We start from the raw sequence: 19,631 nt of genomic DNA, 5'->3' as shown, positions 1-19,631 counted from the left end.
TTAATACAAAATAGGACTATAAATCAACTAATAAATGATAATATATCATAATAGGTTAAACTATACATTAAGAAAATAAAATTAATTAACCAGCTGCAACATTAGAGTGATACTTACACAATAATGCATCACTAATATAGTCCAGTGATATAATATAAATGATTTTTCCCTGGTCTGTTTTGCATGACTACTTTTGACTTTTTGTACTTTATATATTTTGACTGATACTAATACTTATGTAGGCCTACTTTTACTCAAGTAAGATTTTGAATGCTGGACATTTACTTCTAACCGAGTAGTTCTACACTGTAGTATTGCTATTTTTACTTAAGAAAATGATGTGAATACTTCTACCACTGGAGACAACCTTTCTATTCTTTCATCTTTACCACTAATGTGGTAGAAAAATGTGAAGCTGCTGTTCAACCTTTTTTTTCTGAGAGTGTACAGACTGCTCAATCCAAACAGGAAATATATCAACTCTCTTGGGTCTTTAAACAAACAAAAACAGCCTATGCTGCTATATTTAGCTTTAGAGCAGAAATTAATGTAAATCAGCATTTCACTATCTGGAATCGAAGCGAAGAAAGATATGTGTACTAAGGTAGAAAGCAGTGCAAGGGCAACTTTTCAACATTTGTTATAAATGCAGTTTACAACAATAGTATTTCTAGTAGATCAAAATCTCTTGTCAATTTGCACAAGCCGAGGGCAAGGTCCATGCTGAACCAGCAGGTTTCCACGCAAACTGTGCAGTAACTGGAGTGCTCTCTAGTGGAGAGACATAAGCATTGGTGCATGGTATGGTATGCATGATACCATACCATGCAGCAACGCTTATGTTATCAATGACAAACCAACAACAAAAAGAACCTCAGAAACTTTGGCTTATGTGCACTTTATTTTATTACAGTACAGTACTGTGGTCATGTAAAGCATTGCAAGCAGCTACAGTTGTACTAGAGTGACATTAGAGAACATATTATCATGACAAAAGTATTTTATAGAAATAACTTATAATACTTTTATCTGTTGCATTGATGCTTTGTAATTTCTACAGTAAAACTTACTATTTCAACAACAACAAAAGTGCAGAATGGACAAACAAACATACAAATATATTAAAACATTCTTCTACATCAACAATATATAAGAATTTAATGAACAGTATTTTGTAAAAATGAAAAACAAAGAAATTCTGAACAATAAGTCTTCATCTTCTTTAGTCTTTTCAGGCTCCAACATGAACATTGTTTTTTGCTTATCATACAGCAATGTTAATGCAGAAACGTCTCTTTTTATAGTATTCACATTGCAGTGCAGCAAAGTAATGACATGTTACTATTTTTTGTAGCATTTCTTAAATTCTATTTGAAAACATGTAATTATATACCTCAAGTTAACCTTTTGTGCACTTGACATTTCATAAAACAGTTTGAGATGAAAACTTTGTGACAAAATGCCATTTTTGCACTTCAACAGCTGTATTTTTAAGGTTACTTGAGCTAACATCATATTTTGCCAGAGAACCTACTTTAATCCCAGAAGAGCACCTTAAATGCACTTACATTTGTTTTCTCTAGCTTGTATTTTATTTTATGCATGTGTGAAAGCAGTGAGTTACAAGAGCTGACTACCTTAAATTATTCTAGAAAGCGCATGTAAAATAATCATTTGGCTTTGATAGAAGCTTTTTCTCATAGTAATTTATTCCGTTTTCTTTTCGTGCCAAATTGGGATAGTAACCAGCATGCATGTTGGGTAATATTGTGTCTACATCAATAAGGCAGTATTAGCAGTGAGAAGACCTGGATGATTGTGAGATCAGATTTCATGGAGCATTTGTTTGACTGTAGCTGTCTCTAGAACAGTGATTCCCAATTTTAAATAATAACCCTTTGTTTTGCACCCACTCTTGAGGAAACAGCATTCTAGAGGATTGTACGTCATATGCATTACACACACTAGCACTGTCGTCACTTGTGTCTGTTGCGTACTTGAAGCAGCGTGGGTGTCTGCTCCATTATCCGCAGTAAAAGATTATCAATGTAGTCCTCCAGGTCTCGAACCTGTAACTTCACCTTTTTCAGTTCAGCCTCACATTTTTGCAGCTGCGCCGCCTGCTGCTCAGAGGTCACCTCCTGCTTCTGCATGTCCATCTCCTGCTGCAGCAGCAGGGAGATCAGCTCCATGTTGGTCAGGTGCTGGTACTGGGCCGAGTTGTCCACTGTCACCTCCTACAGAGGGAACAGGAGCAGAATAGATGTATGTGTGTGAATCTGGCTGGTAAATGCCACAGTTAAAGGAATAGTTCGACATTTAGGGAAATATGTGTGTATTTTAGTGTGTGAATTTTCGTAGTATGTGTATTTCCTTTTATAAAACTCAGTAAAGTGTCTTTGAGTGTTGCAAAAAGCGCTATATAAATAAATGCATTATTATTATTATTATTATTATTATTATTATTATTATTATTATTATAATATGCATATTCACTCACTCACTTGCGTTGAGTTGAGTTAGATGAGAAGACTGATACCACTCTCATATCTGCCCATTCAATATTAATATGGGGGCTACAGACAAGAGACAGTTAGCTTAGCTTAGCATAAAGATGGAGGCAGGGGGAAACCTGACTCAATCCAAAGGTAAATGTCAGTTTTTGTACAGTTAGAAATAGCCAGGAAAGCTGTTTCCCTCCCATTTGCAGGCTTTAAGCTAAGCTAACTCGCTTTTGGCTGTGGCTTCAAATGTATCAAACAGACACGAGAGTGGTATCAATCCTCTCATCTAACTCCTGGCAAGAAAGCAAATAAGCATATTTCTCAAAATATCAAACTATTCCTTTAAATGAGAAACTGCAGTTAAAATGACTGAATGAGAGCTTATTATGATATTAAATGGATATTAAATAGCTTACTATGGTGTGTCGTGGGGTGTTGTAGGTGGTAAAAAATAAAGTAAGTCACAGAGCAGCCACACAATGAAGCCATCCATTTTCCTGCTGTGCATTTATTAACACTGAGTGCACTGCTGGTGTTATTAAATGCTCATGGAAGCATTAAATAGTCTGTGGACCTAATGGCTTTCTGTAATTCGGTATGCCATGTTAATAACTTAATTCTTCTGCTGTTTGCATATGAGACTCACACAGCGTTATGGGTACTAATTTACTGTGATTTTTAAAATCCTGATTGCAGTTTTTGATAGGTGACATAATGAATGGTAAATGCAGTCTGCACACCAGCTTAAACCCACAAAAAACGTGTAGAAACACACTTTTCATATCTGAAGAAGTAGTTATAATAATATATATATAAACTAGAAGGGTACTCAGAGAGTAAAGACCTCCACCAAGGCATGTTCTATCTCACAGTGTTAATGCAGTGTTAATATTACCAGCCGGGAACTCGTTTTTTTCGATCATCATGACACCACATGAATGCAGCACAAATACCCTATCTCGCAATGTCAACGAAATTGAAAAATAATTTGTGTATCTGCCCCGTGATTCGGATCCGCTGAAAAATGTAATGGGTTCCTTCTTGGTCCATGCTTCACCCTTCCACCAGGTTTCATGAAAATCGGGCCAGTAGATTTTCTGTAATCCTGCTGACAGGCAAACAACCAAACGGACAAACCGAACCAAAAACATAACCTCCATGGCGGAAGTAAGAACTCTACACTTCTGTTTCTAACTGTTTCCAGTTAGACTGATTGTGGCATGGCCTGCTATTACGTAATTTCCCCTTAAAAGCATCAGAATCACCTTATTCTTTGACATACTGTTACAGAAATGGTCCAAAGTATTATAGAGGAAGACTAGAAATATAATTTTAGGACCTGAAAACTCTTATGTGGGCCAAACAATTAATGGGACCAGCGTTTCTCTCCCCAGTGTTGAAAGTAACCTCAGTCTAAATGGGAGCTGGTAGGTTGCAGCTGCACACTTGCATGTCTGATTTGTTATATCCTCAGTCATTTACTTGGCAGTAATAATAAAATATCACAAAAAACATATTTTATGTATTATGTATTATATATGTATTTTATTTTAGCTGTGTTAGTAAAAGTTAGTTAGTAAGATTAGGAAACCCACAATGTTTCTGTAAAGGGCAAAAGATTGTCCTCTTGTTGAGCTACATATGTAAATATTCTTTATATACTGTATATTATGGAAGGTTATAAAGGGATCATGATGTTATGTTATGTTATGTTATGTTATGTTATGTTATGTTATGTTATGTTATGTTATGTTATGTTATGTTATGTTATGTTATGTTATGTTATGTTATGTTATGTTATGTTATGTTATGTGCAGTACCGGACTCCTCTCAGGCTCTGCCGCAACCTGGTGAAGAGTGCGTCCAGGGTTGATGGTAGACTTCAGCTTCTCCAGAACCGAACGAGCCTCCTTCTTCTCTGATTGGCTGGAGGTCAGCGGCCTTACTGGGTGAGGTCTGCAAAGTAAAGAGGTCAGCACTAGTATTTCAACACAGTATAAGTGCTTAGCAGTCACTTCAGATAACTAATCTTGTACGGTCAAAAAAAAGCTACAGTAGTTACTGTATTTTAGTTCAGTCAGCAGTTATAACTAAACATCACACACACTTCAAAGCAGATCAGAAAATCTGATGGAATCTAGGAAGAAACAGTAAGCAATATAGAGGATGTGTCTACTGGTCTTTGAGCATTAAAAACGGCAGTCAACAAGAAATGTTCTAAAATGCAAGTGCCGTGACTCGCTCGTTACTGGAGGATGAAATCATCTTGGGGGGAGGGAGAGACAGGGTTGGCTTATACTGTACTGTACAACAACAACAAAAACAGCAGCAAGGAAATCAGAATACAAGCTAGAATTAAAGCTACTTTGTGACTAGCAGAAAGAAGAGCCGGGGTTCTGAGATAACAACTTCATGTTTTCTCTTGTTGCTTTTATCATTGAATAAAAGGGTATAATTAAATGGCTAAGTAGCTATGACTCTATGGTCCTTTGCCTGTTTGTTTCTAAGCCAACAAACATGATCAAATCTATTCATTTGAATTCTAAATATGAAGTTTTCTCTCCTGTATCCTATCCGCTGTAAACATAAAAGATGGTGCACATCTAACAAAGTACATGCATTATTTGTTTCCAGAGACTGAATCCAGGTGTGCCACTAGAAATGTCCCCTGAACATCAGTGACACAACAAATATCCATAATTCCGGGCATGCCCAGTTTAACTCTGTCATCTTATGCTTTCACCGTCTTTACCCCCAAGTGGCGCTTCTGACTAAGTCGTCTACTACATACGTTATATGTCCAATGTTGTCAATTTCATTGCCGTTATTTTTATCCAAGTCTGAAACTTTCAGTTATCTGAAAAAAACATCCGTACAGGAGAAATGACAGTTGGCTTTCACTTAGTACTTCAAGATATCTGGACATAATGTATCAGGTGGTCAAAGTAGCAGCAGAAATAGCTAAATTTAGGCAGACAAAAGCGAAGAAAAAAAACAAATGTTCAATAGCCAAAAAGAAACTGAATAATGGGATGAATAACATAAATGTGAAGCAAAGCCAAAAACAATGCAACAGGTATCATCCAACCACTTTGGATGAAAAAAAGAACTTATGAAGGCATAAATGCATTTAACATCAAACAAGCCAGGCTAACGGGAAAAACAAAGCAACCAGAGCAACCAAATAAAAACAATTTAGTGTTTTGTAGTGTATGTGGAAATCTACAGCTTGTTACTACAGCTTGTAAAAACCTACATATGTCATATCCTAGTGTGAGGATTCTCACCTGCTCTCCTGACGGGGCAGGTTGCTAGCTGGCTGAGTCTCCTCAGGCAAAAGTGTGTGCCGTGCATCGACCAGGGGCTGGTCAGTGGTGGAGGTGGTAGAGTAGGAGGAGGTGTAGGGGGCCACAGCCAGAGTAGTGCAGCCTCCAGCACTGGGCCCCATGCTTGAGGGATGTATGGAGGGGCAACAAACAGGGGTAGTGTGGAGCGTAGCCTGTGCACCGGCTGACAGGGAGAGTGTACTAGGGATGGGGGGAGAGGAGGGTTCTTGCAAAGATTGCCCAATCTTTGACTTTGAAGGGGATCTCGAGTTTGGTGCTACTTTAGCGTGAAGGTCTTCAAAACTGATATCAGAGGATTTTCCTGTTCCTGTGTTCTCCTGTGAAGATATTTGTGATGTTGTAGTAGACTCGTTGTGATGTGTGGTGCTATCTAATGCCAGTAAGGAAGACAGAGCTGATTTAGAGGGCTGGTATGACAATGGTCCCTCACGGACTTCTGAAATATTTTGAACGAGGGACAAGAACTGTTCAAAATCTCTGTCTCCACTTTTGTTTTGGTTACTTGGGCTGCCGCTGCTGTTCTGTCGGGACACTCCTTTTGGTCTAAAACGTGCACTAACCACACCAGTAAAGGGCTCCCTCTGGTTAAGTGTGGCTGTTTCAGCTTGTGGATTTCCGTTATCATCAAAGTCCTTTTGTGTCTTTTTAAAATCCTCCACACTTTTTGATATTACTTCTCTGGATTCAGTTTCAAAATTGGCTGCATTCGACGTTTGATTTTGTGACGACAAAGCAGCGATCTCTCTGCTGTTCATTCTGGAGTTACCATGTGATGCCACGTTATTTAGTTCACATCGACAATCATGGCAATTGTCTTGGAGAACTGGAGAGATTTTGTACAGTTTGTTAGACGATGCAGTTATTTCAAAGGAAGAGTTCATCTCAGGTATGTAGGTGTCCTTTAAAGTGAACATATCCTCAGGTGTGCTCACTGTCTCTAGATGGTAAGCTGCTATCTGTAAAGCTTCTGGCGGCTGTGGAAAAGTCCCGCTCTTGATGCCTTTGAGAGTATCAACTACCTCTGACTGAGAAGAGCCATCTGAATCAATGAAACCAAAATCTGAATTATTCACATTCATGTTCAGATCTCCTGAGGTTAGTGAGAGAGACACATTATTGTTGATGCATGTGGTTTGAGGTGGATTAGACTCCATCTCCTCTACTGGAGTGGTTGTGATATCTAGTACCTTTGCATCTGGCTCTGAGGGAGTAGTAGATGACATGTTCAAAAGAGTTGCAACAGATCTCTCACTGTCAAGAAGTATTTTAGGTCCTGAGTTTATAGATGTTATCTTTTTTCCAGAAGTTTCTTCAGCGCTCAACGATAAACAATTTACTTTGGGTTGTCCGTAGTTTCCTCTGCACACGCGTCCATACAAGTCTTGTTCAAACAACATCCCTCCCCAGCGGTCGGTTTCATCTTCCAAAGGTTCATATTTAAACTTTTTGAGCTTTTCTTCAGACATGAATCCTGACGAAGTCATATTGGTGTATGGCTGAGAGGGAACACTGAGGGAGTCGGAAGTCTCGCTGCTGGTGTGAGGGTCTGGAGAGATACTGTTTCTTTTGCATTCTCCTTCTCTTCCGCGTTGCAGCGAGGCTACGCCAGTCTGTGAGAGGAGGTAGGCTTCTTTATGGACAGCCAGCTCTTGACCTCTGTGCAACCAGCCGTCAGAGTAAATCTCATTCACTGACGTTCTTAAAGGTTTCCTTGGAGGCAAAGGTGGAGGCTCCTCTTCACATGTTTGCAGCTCTTGTGCATGATTATTGGTGTTGTTATTAACTGGAAGATAACTGTGTCTATGAGATGAAATAGGACTGGTTCTCAGCTGTTTCTGTGGAAGACCCCCTATAGGTGAGTTGAGCCTGCTGGAGGCAAAGGCATCAAACGAGTCATCCCATTCTTCTGCACTCTCTGACGTGCATCGAGGGGCGGAGGGGTTTGCTGTGGCTGCTCTGGGTAGTAATGCAGGGAGAGATGTCTGCCTAGCTACTGACCTGGGGCGCTCCCGCTTTATGTAATCCATATTTGTAGCTTTAACACCATGAGCAGGGCTGGGTGTGCAGGGCTGGGAGGGCAGAGTAGTGTAATGAAAGGGGGAGGAGCCGGATGAGGAGCAAGGCGCAAAAGGAGGGGACCTCTGTGACTCTTCTGCCATGAGATCCTCAAAAAAGGGATTGCGCTGCATACGTGGGGGGAAAGGGTTGGAGGGGGAAATTGGGGTTGAGGAGGGAGAGGGGGTGAAGGGATTGGTGTGATTGCAGTGATCAGGTGAGACATGACCAGAGGGAGAGGTAGAGGGAGAGGAGCACTCAGGGGGTACAGGGGAGCGAGGAGGGAGGGGAGGGGGTATGTCTGAGCTGCTTTCTACCTTAGGAGAAACTTCCAGCCTGTAGAGGAAAATAGGGCACAATAGTCCTCGTAGTTAATGATGTGCCAGGTTACCAAACGGGGAACATCTATCTTATACAAACAGAAAAGAACCAAAATACTAACTGACGTTTCTGTTACCTAGAAAAGTCCACTAACATCAGTACATATCAAACGGGCCAAATGAAAGAATTATGAAAACAGTAACTTAATCAAAAAAAAGCAAAGCACATTTGCAAAATTATCAAGCAAAAATAAAAATGCATTGTAGCCATTCCAGACTATCTGCACTGGCAGCTTTTCTGCAGGGTGAGCTCATATCAACATGGAATGATTTTTTTTGCATCCTTCTGCAAGTGCATTTTTCAAAAGTGATGTTGCATCTTTGATAGAGAAACACACGTTGATAAAGCTAATGGAAATGCTTGAGTGCTATTTGTGAGGGAAAAAATGTAGTATGATATGATGACACTGCATGGTCGCAAAATGGAGTAAACTATGAACTACATCTATTCCATTTTCAAATGAGCATGGAGCAGAGCAAACACTGAACTCAGGACACCCAGCTGAAACACGCCTCCCATGTGCCTGTTGCTGTGTCTGGATAGAAAGTGGATTCATCAAACACTGTGGAGCCCAGAAAAAAACCTGAAAATGACCCTCACTCACCTTGGCTTGTTCTGGGATTCACCGGAGCCAAACCAGCCTCTGAGCCTCCCCTCAGATGTCAAACCAGCCTGGTTCAGGTCTGACTTAGCTGGCAGAGAGTCACTTCTCCCTCCAGAGAATAACGTCTTTCTCAGCTTCCTCCCTTTGTCGGGTGAAAGAGCAGCAGAGGAGATGATGGGCATCTCTGCCTGTATAGGGCGACCCCCCATCTGAGCTTTCTGGATTGGGGGAGACGATGCCCGAGATTCCTTTTCTTCCTCCTTCTCATCTTTCTTCATCCTGTCAAAGGACCAGCGCTGGCCCTCGGCAAAGGAACCTTTGTCCTCGCTTCTCTTGGTGAGATTCTGCAGGGAACGAGAGAGCGGGGAGCACCTCTCCAGCAGGTCCAGCTTGGGCTGGTGGGCTCCTGAGGTCTTTGGAGTCGATGGCTCGGAGTCATAGACGTGGCTGCCATTTATACACAGGGAAGACTTGGACTGAGTCATGGTCTGACCCTTCAGAGACTCCACTGCAGGATTTGATCGAGGGAAGGCTGTCGTGATCTTACTGGCTTCATCGCTGAAGGCTCGCTTGTGTGTGAGAACCTTTGTGGTGTGCTGGCTGGTGAGCACTGTTGGAGGGAAGGAAGAACTGGGTTATTAAAAGTCTACACCTTATATTTTTATCTAAACACAAGAAAATCTGGGAAAAGTTATTGAATCTGAGGGAGACGCTATCAGCAGGTTTCAGTTGAACATTCTGTTGCTAGTAGGAACCACTACTGACAACAGTTCCATAGGAGTTTAAGGCTACATTTACATTGCTAGGTTTTGGTTTAAAAACAAAAATCTTTTGTTACGTTTACACCTCACATTGATACTGCTCTGGCGTTTCAGAGCCCCTAAACCGGAGAAATTTGAAAACACTTCTGAACCCCATTTCGATTTGGAATTTCCAGGGGTTGTGTTGCAGTTTCAATGGCCGCAAACGGAAACCTATGGCAAAACCAACACTGACATCAACATTACCATGGTAACTACCATTAACAGGCGCATTATACATGCTGCCTCCTTTTTACCCTGGCACGTGCATGCCCAGTATACGAGAATGTTGATGAGATATGCGGTTTGGGCGCGTTAGTTTAAACGGAGATTAGTTCTTCTACTGGAGCTAAAAATACTTGTGTGCATGGAGATCGCTTTTGACTCAAAACTCCGCTTAAAAACCAAAACGTAGTAAATGTAGCCTAACTGACATATTGTTACGTCCACCATTTTCGTCTGAAGCTAATGTGTTGCTAATACAACATTCTAAGTAGCTTAGTAGACTGTTAAATAAAATATTTTACTCTTTTTTACTTTTACTCGTGTGGACTCTACATCTTAACTACATAAAATACTGTGTTGTACTTCCTATGGAGACTGAGGGCCAGATGTACGTACATTTGCGAATGTAGCGTTATCAGCGCCATGGCCAACCCACAGAAAGCGCACGCTGTGATACTTCAGCTTACATCGTATTTACCAAACCTGCAGTTCATCGGGCAATCAGCGCCTTTCTCCACCCACTACACCGTAAATTGCGCTGTAGCAAAGCATTAAGTACTTGTGCTATGATACAGCTGAGGGCAGACTGCGATATTCCCACTGCTGATGCTATGACTGTTTGAAATGATCCTGATGCCAATATGTGTAATGTAGCGAGGAGTTTAACAACTGCTGGAATGGAATGTGAACGCTGAGTCGGAGATTCAATGTCATCTTTGATTTCTTCTTTGAATGCATATTGCATGGCTGCTTAATCTGTAACGCTTAATGATTTTGTGTTCACTCAACTGAAAAAGTGTGATCCTTGTGGCAAAAACCCTTTCAGCTCATCTCCTTGGCCTATGTCTCCGTCTTGCTCGGATTACTGCTGCCATTTCACCAGGAGGCATATGCGAGGAAACCCACTTCCAGGTTTACACCTGCTTTTAAGAGGCGGAGAATTTTCACCGCAAAATTGAGGTACGCTGTCACGGGTGGTTTTTGTACATACCGCGGAATACATAATTAGGTGCACTTTACGCTTCCCCTCCCATCTCTTTATGGGAAACTCCCACTTTCCCCTTGACCCTCCCATGGATCAAGGGCATATGCATGTGTGGAAAAACGCAATTTGCCATTTTCAGTTCACGCGACAGGCAGTCTGCGCTTTTACCTCAGTGCTGCCTGTTTGTAAATACCTTGCCATGCTTTTATGCGCACGTTGCGAAACAAATACGCCTGAAGTGGGCGCAAAAGCGTTAGTACATCTGGCCCTTACTGTTGATCTTTCTCTGGTGATGCTTTATTGGAAGTGTGTTTAGGTTGTTGTATAACTTCATAGTGCTCCTTCTCTATTATGAGGTATTATACTTGTTTGGTGCCATATGGTTTGGAAAATTTAGAAACAGTGTCGCTATTACATAGTTTGTCTACCAGTTGGCACTTACAAGGTTATTAAGTCCCACGCAGTCACAATTCTGCAATATCCAAATTCAAGGGATCCTTATAAAAGAATTTTAACTTATTTGTATGTGTGGTTATGTTAAAAAACAAATATAAGTCTATATTTGGTTAGAATACTTTTAAATCTCAAACACTTGTATCAGCCTCACCATCAAGCATAGGTTGAACTCTTACTTGTGGTAGGTACAGAGGGAGTGATAACTATTTACTGGGGTTTTCCAGGTAGAGGCGGTAAGCCACCCAGATCCTAGTCTATATCCACGACGTTCCACTTCCGGGATTGTTCTCGTTCTGCCGGAAATTCCGCCGGATGTCACTCTTTTCAGGTGTCCGTTTACGGATGTCCGTTACCTTCCGCTTCCTTTGTGTTGTAATTTTAAACTCCGGTCGATTTATGAGGACTATGATTAACTGCTCCTCAGATCTCTGCAGGGTAAATCGAGACAGCTAGCTAGACTATCTGTTCAATCTGAGTTTTCTGTTGCACGACTAAAACAACCTTTGAATGTACACATGTTCCACCAAAACAAGTTCCTTCCCGAGGCTATTTTGCAGCGGTACCGTGGCTCTGCTCAGTGCTTAGCACTGCCCAAGACGATTGCTTTTAAGAAATGCCAATAAACCAGAGCACTTTTTTCTCCCATTCCGGATTGCTGTGTGGACTAGCCAGACCCTCCTCCGCAGCGCTGTGGAGGAAGGTCTGGCAATGCAAGACTACCTAGATCCTGACTTGTCCTATTTCCCAGAGAGTTGTCCCGCTTCTGCTTTAAAACACTGTGGGAATGTGATTTATTAACAGGCAATATGAAAACAGTCACCAGCCTTCATGTCATGAACATATGAATTATTTCAAAGCCTACCTTTTTTAGCTAAATCTATCTCTCCGTAATGGGTGTCCACTCTCACTTTGCTAGTGTAGATAGGAGAGCTGGGAGGGTCTGACATCAGATCCAGGCTGGGTGGAGGGCCGGGGTTATCACTGGCCATGGAAGACACACTACTCTCTGAAGCCAGCGATGAGCATGACCTGGTGTCAGATGACTTGCGCAGCCTCCCTTTAAAAAAATCTTTCATTTTGTTCCTCTTCTCCTCTGCTATCTCCACATCTCCTCGTGACTCTGCCGGCCCTCCGTCCCCCTGCTCTCCAAACGGCTGCCCCAGGTTTCCGGACAGGGCGGCAAAGCGGCCTGGCACAATGGCTGAGGAGGACTCCATGTCCCCCCTCTTCCTCCCCGTGACGCGATCCTTGAGCTTGCCAAAAGCAGAGCGAGGTTTGTCCTTTATGGTGAGGTCGAACATGCTGGCTGTCATGTTGTTGCGAGTGAACTGGACTGTTACTTGAAGTTCACCACGTTCCTTTTCCTTTCTACCCGCCTTAGAGTTGAGCTTGAACCATCTGGAGCCACAAAAGAAAAGGGACAGTCAACATCCACACTGTGACAGTCACTCTTATATCACTGCTTTAAATAAATACATTACTTTAGCAGGATATCTGAAGTGTGATGCTATCTGTTTAAAGCTAAAATCAGAGGTCATGTGTAATCGGGCCTTTCCCCTGCAGCAACAAAAACATTGATTTCCTTTTGGCAATGCTTTCCACATATTACATAATCTGGAAATACTGCTCGGGGGACTGAACTCATAATCTTTGACAACATACAGTTTTTTTAAGCCTCATAGAAGGAAATCACACTTCTAATTCCTCAAGGTCTAGCCACCGATGTGTATGTGCAATGTCAGACAATACTGTATGAAGATTCAACCAATGGAATCCTCCCTCTGCTACTGCCTCCTCAACCCTCTGAGTTGACCAGAGAAAGTGTTGTAGAGCCAAAACTAACAGCAGGAATTCAGTGCGAGTTTCACTGAGCGTAGAGAGGGAGTATGAGAGAGGGCGTATAGCCCACAATTAAATCCAGATGCGTTGTATTGCTTTAGTGGAGATGTTTTACATATTACTGGGGAGTCTTGTTGCGTCACCTGCGGCACAACTGAGGTATTCAAGTACTCACAATCAGGCAAATTAAAAAAGATTCAAACCTATTTCAATATACACTACAGTAACAGTAAAAATAACTTACTCTTACAGTATGTAAACTGAATTCACGTTCTTACTTTGGGGGAACAGTACAGACCAAGCTACGCATTTTCTGTCATAGTTCATTATCACGGACATACCTCGCATGACCAAAAAACTTCCAAAATATTTCCACTTCCCTGCAATTTTCAAAACACAAAGTGATGAACAACCTTTCACTCTTCCTCACATCCTTGTGCTATTTATATCAGTGCCTTGATACCAAGTTCACCAGTCTCACTTTGGCAGGTCTACATTTCCAAAGCTATTGCCAGATAAAGTAACATTGTGGAATACCAGTTACTGGTTACTATATTTAAAGGAAGTACTGAAGAAGGCTTCAGTGTCCTATTAGCCAAAAATTATAATTGAGATGATTTATTCTTTGTTCTTGTGTTGTGAGCCAGCAAATGTACTGAACTTCAGTAGCACTTCCATACACCAAACTTTCCAGTCTCATTCCTATCTATCTCCTGAGGGTTTTTACAGAGGGGTACTTTGTTCATATATCATTCATAGCCTGATTTATATAACATTTTATTCCTAAGAACACGGCAAAAATGTATAATAAGAGATATCCAAAATTCCCTCTGTAACAAGAATTTTGAACCTGGCTTTACACAATGATTTCTGTTCTGGAAATGTAGGCTATGCAAATTAGTGCATATTTAATAAGATAATGCATAATTTGCATATTTAAACTTAACATTTCAGAAAACTTGTAATACAAAAACAATTGCCTTGAAGCGTAACTCTCGCCAAAATGCAACCTAGGGTGTTTTTGTGAATGTACCCGACTCAAACTTTCATTTAAAAGCATAATTAGGACGGAAACACCACTTTTAAGATTTACCGTATTTTAGTTTTTCGTTCAAATGGCCAGGGCTAGGGCCACTACTATGATAGCATCAAAATCACTATTTTTTAAAACACTAAGAAGGCTCGACACAACATGAAACTTTGCTCCAAGTATCACCAGGGGCTCTACACATGAACTCGAGAATATTGAGAACATTGTGTACACAGAGTTTACTAAAAAGAAAGGTTTTGAGCAACTCACTGTAGCTGTTGGTTTTTCTGGTCGCCGTCCATCCAGCCAGTCAAAAATAGTCGAGGGAGGAGCGTAAAGATGGAAAGCTCCTAAAGTTTAGTTCCATATAAATGCACGGATAATTTGCTGTTTTGTCGTTAGTGAAAAACAATATTGACCTTGAAGTTGAAAAAGGAGCCTCATATAAGAATGACATTTCCTCCTATGGAGTCCATTCATTCGCATTTGGAGATTGATACTTTTTGACTGACAAGATGGCGGATAGCGTAAACAACAACTGCTAAAGTTTTTTGTCAGTAAACTCTGTGTACACAAACAATGTTCTCAATGCTCGAGTTCATGTGTAGAGACCCTGGTGGTGCTTCGAGCAAAGTTTCATGTTGTGTCGAGCCTTCTTAGTGTTTTAAAAAATAGTGATTTTGATGCTATCATAGAAGTGCCCCTAGGACTCCCATTCAAAAGGCCATTTGACCAAAAAACGAAAATACGGTAAATCTTAAAAGTGGCGTTTCCGTCCTAATTATGCTTTTAAACAAAAGTTTGACTCGGGTACATTAAAAAAAAAAAAACTAGGTTGCATTTTGGCGAGAGTTATGCTTTAATGTAAGTAATCAACTGAGGAAGTTTCATGGTGATATATATTAGGGCAGTGGTGGTCTAAAGGTTAGAGATGTGAGCTTGTGACCGGGAGGTCGTCGGTTCAATCCCCAGACTGACAGGATAAAATCTGGGGAAAGTGAATGAACAGCGCTGAGGTGCCCTTGAGCAAGGCACTTAACCCCAACTGCTCCAGTGGAGCTGCTCAGTGGCCAGCAGATCAGACTGTGGTGGTACTGGGCAGCTTCCAGGTATGAATGTGTAACTGTGTGAATGTGATCAGGGTGTTCCTGCAAAAGAGAGGCTGCCTCTCAGTGAACCTTCCCTGAATAAATAAAGGTTAAAAAAAAAACCTATTCACATGAAGTGATGTACATTATTGCATCACTAATTATAATTCAGTGATGTAATATGATTCTGAAATAGGCCATTCCGCATAATGAGTACTTCTGGCATTTTAAGTATATATTTTGATGCTAACACTTGTGTACTTATACTGAAGTAATATTTTGAATGCAGAATTGTTACTTGTAACAGAGTATTGCTACTTTTGGTAAAACATCTGTGAGTTCTTATTCCACCACTGTCTGTGCATCCCAGTCCAACATAAAAACACAACATCACTTCTATCTTCTGTGTGAACAGTCAACTACATCATGTTTTTGTCACAAAGTATTTGAGGATACATTTAGTGCAATATAAAAGAAAGTGCTGTATAAAAGAAAATGGGAGATGTGCATTGTGCATAAAGATGGAGGCCTTCTGGCTAGAATCACTACTTGTTCCACAGTGGAAAATGCATCTCATGTTGATTTGCAGTGCATTGTGGGAACTGCTTCTGGAGTACATAAAGGGCCAGCATTTAATGAACTTGTATGCGTTTAGGGTTCAAGCTAGCAGTTTTCTGTGTCATCCTGCAAAACACTACCACGTCGGATTTCATTGTTTAACTCTCGTCCTCTCTTTTATTAGCTGCTGTGTTGTGGGATTTTGGAAGAAGGTGGTTGATCATCACTATGAGGAGATCATCAAGGCAGGAGAGAGACGAAAACTACCTCCAAAATTGGCTACTAAATGAATTACATCATTTGAATGAAGGACTATATTAAAAGCTGCATATCATTCTCCTTTAATGTTTACTAAATAACCTAACAATATAATATCCAAAATTATGTATTTAAGTACTGTAGGCTACTTAAGTACAATTTTGAGGTCCAGTTATAGAATAGGCTATATATTATTCTGAAAGGTGCCATTCTGCATAATTATAGCCTACTTTTACTTTTGGTAGCCTACTTTAAGTAGGTGACATGCTAATACCTTCTGTACTCTGACTTATTTGAATGCAGGACTTTTATTCGTAACAGAGTATTTTTACACTGTGGTAGGCTATTGCTACTTTTACTTAAGTAAAAGATATCTGACAGCATAGCCTACTTCTTTCCCCACTGTCTGCCCCAGTCTGACATAAACATAACATGACACATGACTTCTATCTTCTGTGCGAATAGTAAACTGATAAACTGCATGGTTTGTCATGCAGGCTTCATTAAAATTCAAACACAACCTACTCATCTCGAGGACACATTCCCTCCTGAAATATCCTATCAAGAGGAATGATGGTTTGGCCGAGAAACACGTCAAGTCCGATAAGCACCCGGTGCATGACGGTGAGGACCAGGTCCCCGCTCCCCGGGGGGTAGGCGCTCCGGCCGCCGTCCTCCAGGATCCCGGGTAGCAGCTCGAAGCAGCACTCCTCGCTCCACTCGGGCACCTCCGCCTTCTCCACCAGCCCGGTGGTGTACTTCTCCTTCCCCACCTGCATGATGGTGTAGAGGTAGCGGCTGCCGTGCTTGCCCTTGGTTCGCAGTCCTCTTGCGCGGAGGACGGTGACATTCACATGAGTGGGCACCCATCGCTGATCATCGTCCAGATCTATCAGTGACATCATCTTGCACCGCTACACAAGCTGCCTGTGTATCCTTTAATAATCGTAGGTTCACTCAGTCTTTATCAGTTGCTTTGGAGATCATCCCCTTTGTGTTGCGCAAGAGTTACCGTGCTGCGCAAAAAACACCTCTGCAGAATATCTCCAAAGTCCGCGGAGCCTCTGAGGGTTTACCCGAGGTCAGTCTCCAGACAGCAGACCGCGCCTGTGCTCAACTGGAAACTCCGCGTGCCATTTCCAAATCCAATCAATGCAAACCAAGTTAGGCGAGCTGCGTGCTGAAATCATCCCGTGCTCCGTAGTTACATGTGTCGCATCAGCTAGTTTACTGTACTGTATTGAAATCTGCTCGTTGTGCTCACGGCCCGCCCTCCTCTAGAACAGCAGGCCCGCATACAGTGAGAGAGATGCCGCAGAATTAAAGAGAAACACCCAACCGATGCTTTATCAGATCTGCCGACACACAGATACATGCTGTACGCTGCTGCTACTGCTGCTGAGAGAAGAGATCTGCATTTCAGCAGCTTGGCTTTGTGTGAAACAGCAGTAAATAAAGTCACTTAAGTTTATGGGCGGAACCCTCAGTTAAAACGTATTCCCAGCTCGTCTTTCACATTTTTGGATTTCGAGAATTATTCCTTCCAACCAAATAATAAGCCTTAAAAAGACTTGAAAATGAAAAATGCTAACCATTAGACCCTTTAAGGCTGATCAATCATTTTAATGCTTTTATTTAATGGACACAATTCGGTGTTTCACTTTCATGGACAGACCTGTGCATTCATTTTAAAACTACATTCTACTGTAGTCCTTTATAGCTATTGGCTGGAGAACTTTTGGACTTCATCAGGTTACTGTCATCCTTGCAGCTACAACCCCACCTGGTGGCGATCAGTGACAGTTCAGTGTGAAGGAAATCAGTACAAAAGAGCAATAAGGTAAGAGAGCAACTACAAACACATATTGAAGACTCCCATGTGGAGATGCTATAGTCACATCCTGCTATTTGTTTCTAAACTAATAAAACATATCAGCCACCATCCGATCCAATGAATCTGCTGTAACACTGAGACAGCCTCAATGTCAAATTCCACAGCATTTTGGCAAGCTTTATCAAATAGTATTTTTTTAGTTTCTGAAGGGGGAGTCACTCACCTACATTTGTTTGGACAGTTGCATATTGCATTTTTAGTAATTGAAGAGAGGGTGTCCTTTGTCTTTTTCTACAGCAGCTCCCACCTTCAATAGCTGCAATATTCAGTAAACAGGACACATTATGTTTGTATACCATCTTAAATTCAATAGGCGCCTTTAGTTATTAGTCAATAGTGTTATATAACTTTGAGATATTGTGGGGAAGGTGTTGCTGTTTTTGTTTTTTCTTAGTCGAGAGGCGGATCCAAAGGAAATATGACTACTACTGTATTAAACCTAATGTTCAGCCTCCGCTCCACACAACAATCATTTTCATAAAGTCCCTTAAGGGCTATGGATTTCTGTATTTATGTTAAATCACCAGCAGATGTTGTCTTACACACAGTGGAGCAAAGTAACTTAATACATTTACTCAAGCAAAGTTTTGACATACTTGTACTTGAGTATTAAAAACATATGATTAATTTAACAAATAAGAAGCAGTGCTATATTCAAATATCCACCAGCATCTTATAAAATAGTTCAAATGAGCTCCACCTCCACCACATATAACATGAAAATGTTTCTTAGGTGTCTTCCGGTATTAACCAGGTATTAACCATGTTTTATATATATATATATATATACTGTGTATATATATATACTGTATATATATATATATACTGTATATATATATATATATATATATATATATATATGCCTACTGTATATATCATTCAGAAAGGGACCATCCTGAAGGACATTTACTTGTCGCAGAGTATTTTTACATAGTGGTGTTGCTATCTTTACTAAGTAAAAGACATGAGCACTTCTTTGACCACTGTTTGCAAATAAGTGAATATCCGTACAGTACTACATCAGGAAAACTGATTGTTGTTTATGGATCAGATCCCAAACGTCCAATGGTTACTCTGTATCAAATGTGAGTGGAAACATTTAAAATAGGCACTATATGCCATATTTACTCAAGTGAGTCAAAACATATTTTAACTAGCCAATGCATCACATGGAGTCATAGATTTGATGCTATTTAATGACAGAAATAAAACTTTACTGTAAATAAACACTTTTGTCCTGTTTGAACTGATCTTTCTTACTTTTTTTAAATAACAAATGTCTAGAATAATGCCATTTTTGACAAGTTTGCCTAACACTTTAAACAGTAGATACATCGATATTCATAAATGCAAGCTTTCAACTTCAGTGCTTATTGTATTTATTATAAATAAAAAAAACAACAGAAGCTATTAGATTTGTAAAAATCCTACTGATGTTTCACAGTGTTGATAACAGCCACTTTGAGGGAGTAAATACAAATAAATGCTCACATTCAGAACAGTAACACAACAACAGAATCCAACTGTTTAAGGTTTCTGTGGCACTTTTCTACTTGGCTTTTAAAGAGAGAGACGTGGTATTTCAAGAACACCTCACACAATACTGT

At 40.7% G+C, this 19,631-nt stretch overlaps 1 protein-coding gene across 2 annotated transcripts; it reads right to left on the bottom strand.

Moving 5' to 3' along the window:
* Window positions 1-882: 882 nt before the first annotated feature.
* LOC116052584 (rab11 family-interacting protein 1) lies at window positions 883-17,531 on the bottom strand. 2 transcript variants are annotated; one of them, XM_031303383.2, is made up of 6 exons: window positions 16,656-17,531; window positions 12,220-12,755; window positions 8,892-9,501; window positions 5,792-8,242; window positions 4,352-4,460; window positions 883-2,237 (listed from the first exon to the last, which is right to left on the bottom strand). In XM_031303383.2, exons 1-6 carry the CDS (start codon window positions 17,033-17,035, stop codon window positions 1,977-1,979), a joined length of 4,347 nt encoding a protein of 1,448 aa, XP_031159243.1. In that variant the 5' UTR covers window positions 17,036-17,531; the 3' UTR covers window positions 883-1,976. The 2 variants fall into 2 exon arrangements, with proteins under 2 accessions (XP_031159243.1, XP_031159242.1); XM_031303382.2 differs by having other exon boundaries at window positions 4,325-4,460; window positions 16,656-17,035.
* Window positions 17,532-19,631: the final 2,100 nt, after the last annotated feature.

Source organism: Sander lucioperca, chromosome 1, assembly GCF_008315115.2.
Source record: "Sander lucioperca isolate FBNREF2018 chromosome 1, SLUC_FBN_1.2, whole genome shotgun sequence".
NCBI classification, from domain to species: domain Eukaryota; kingdom Metazoa; phylum Chordata; class Actinopteri; order Perciformes; family Percidae; genus Sander; species Sander lucioperca.
This window is presented reverse-complemented; position numbering and strand designations above follow the sequence as displayed.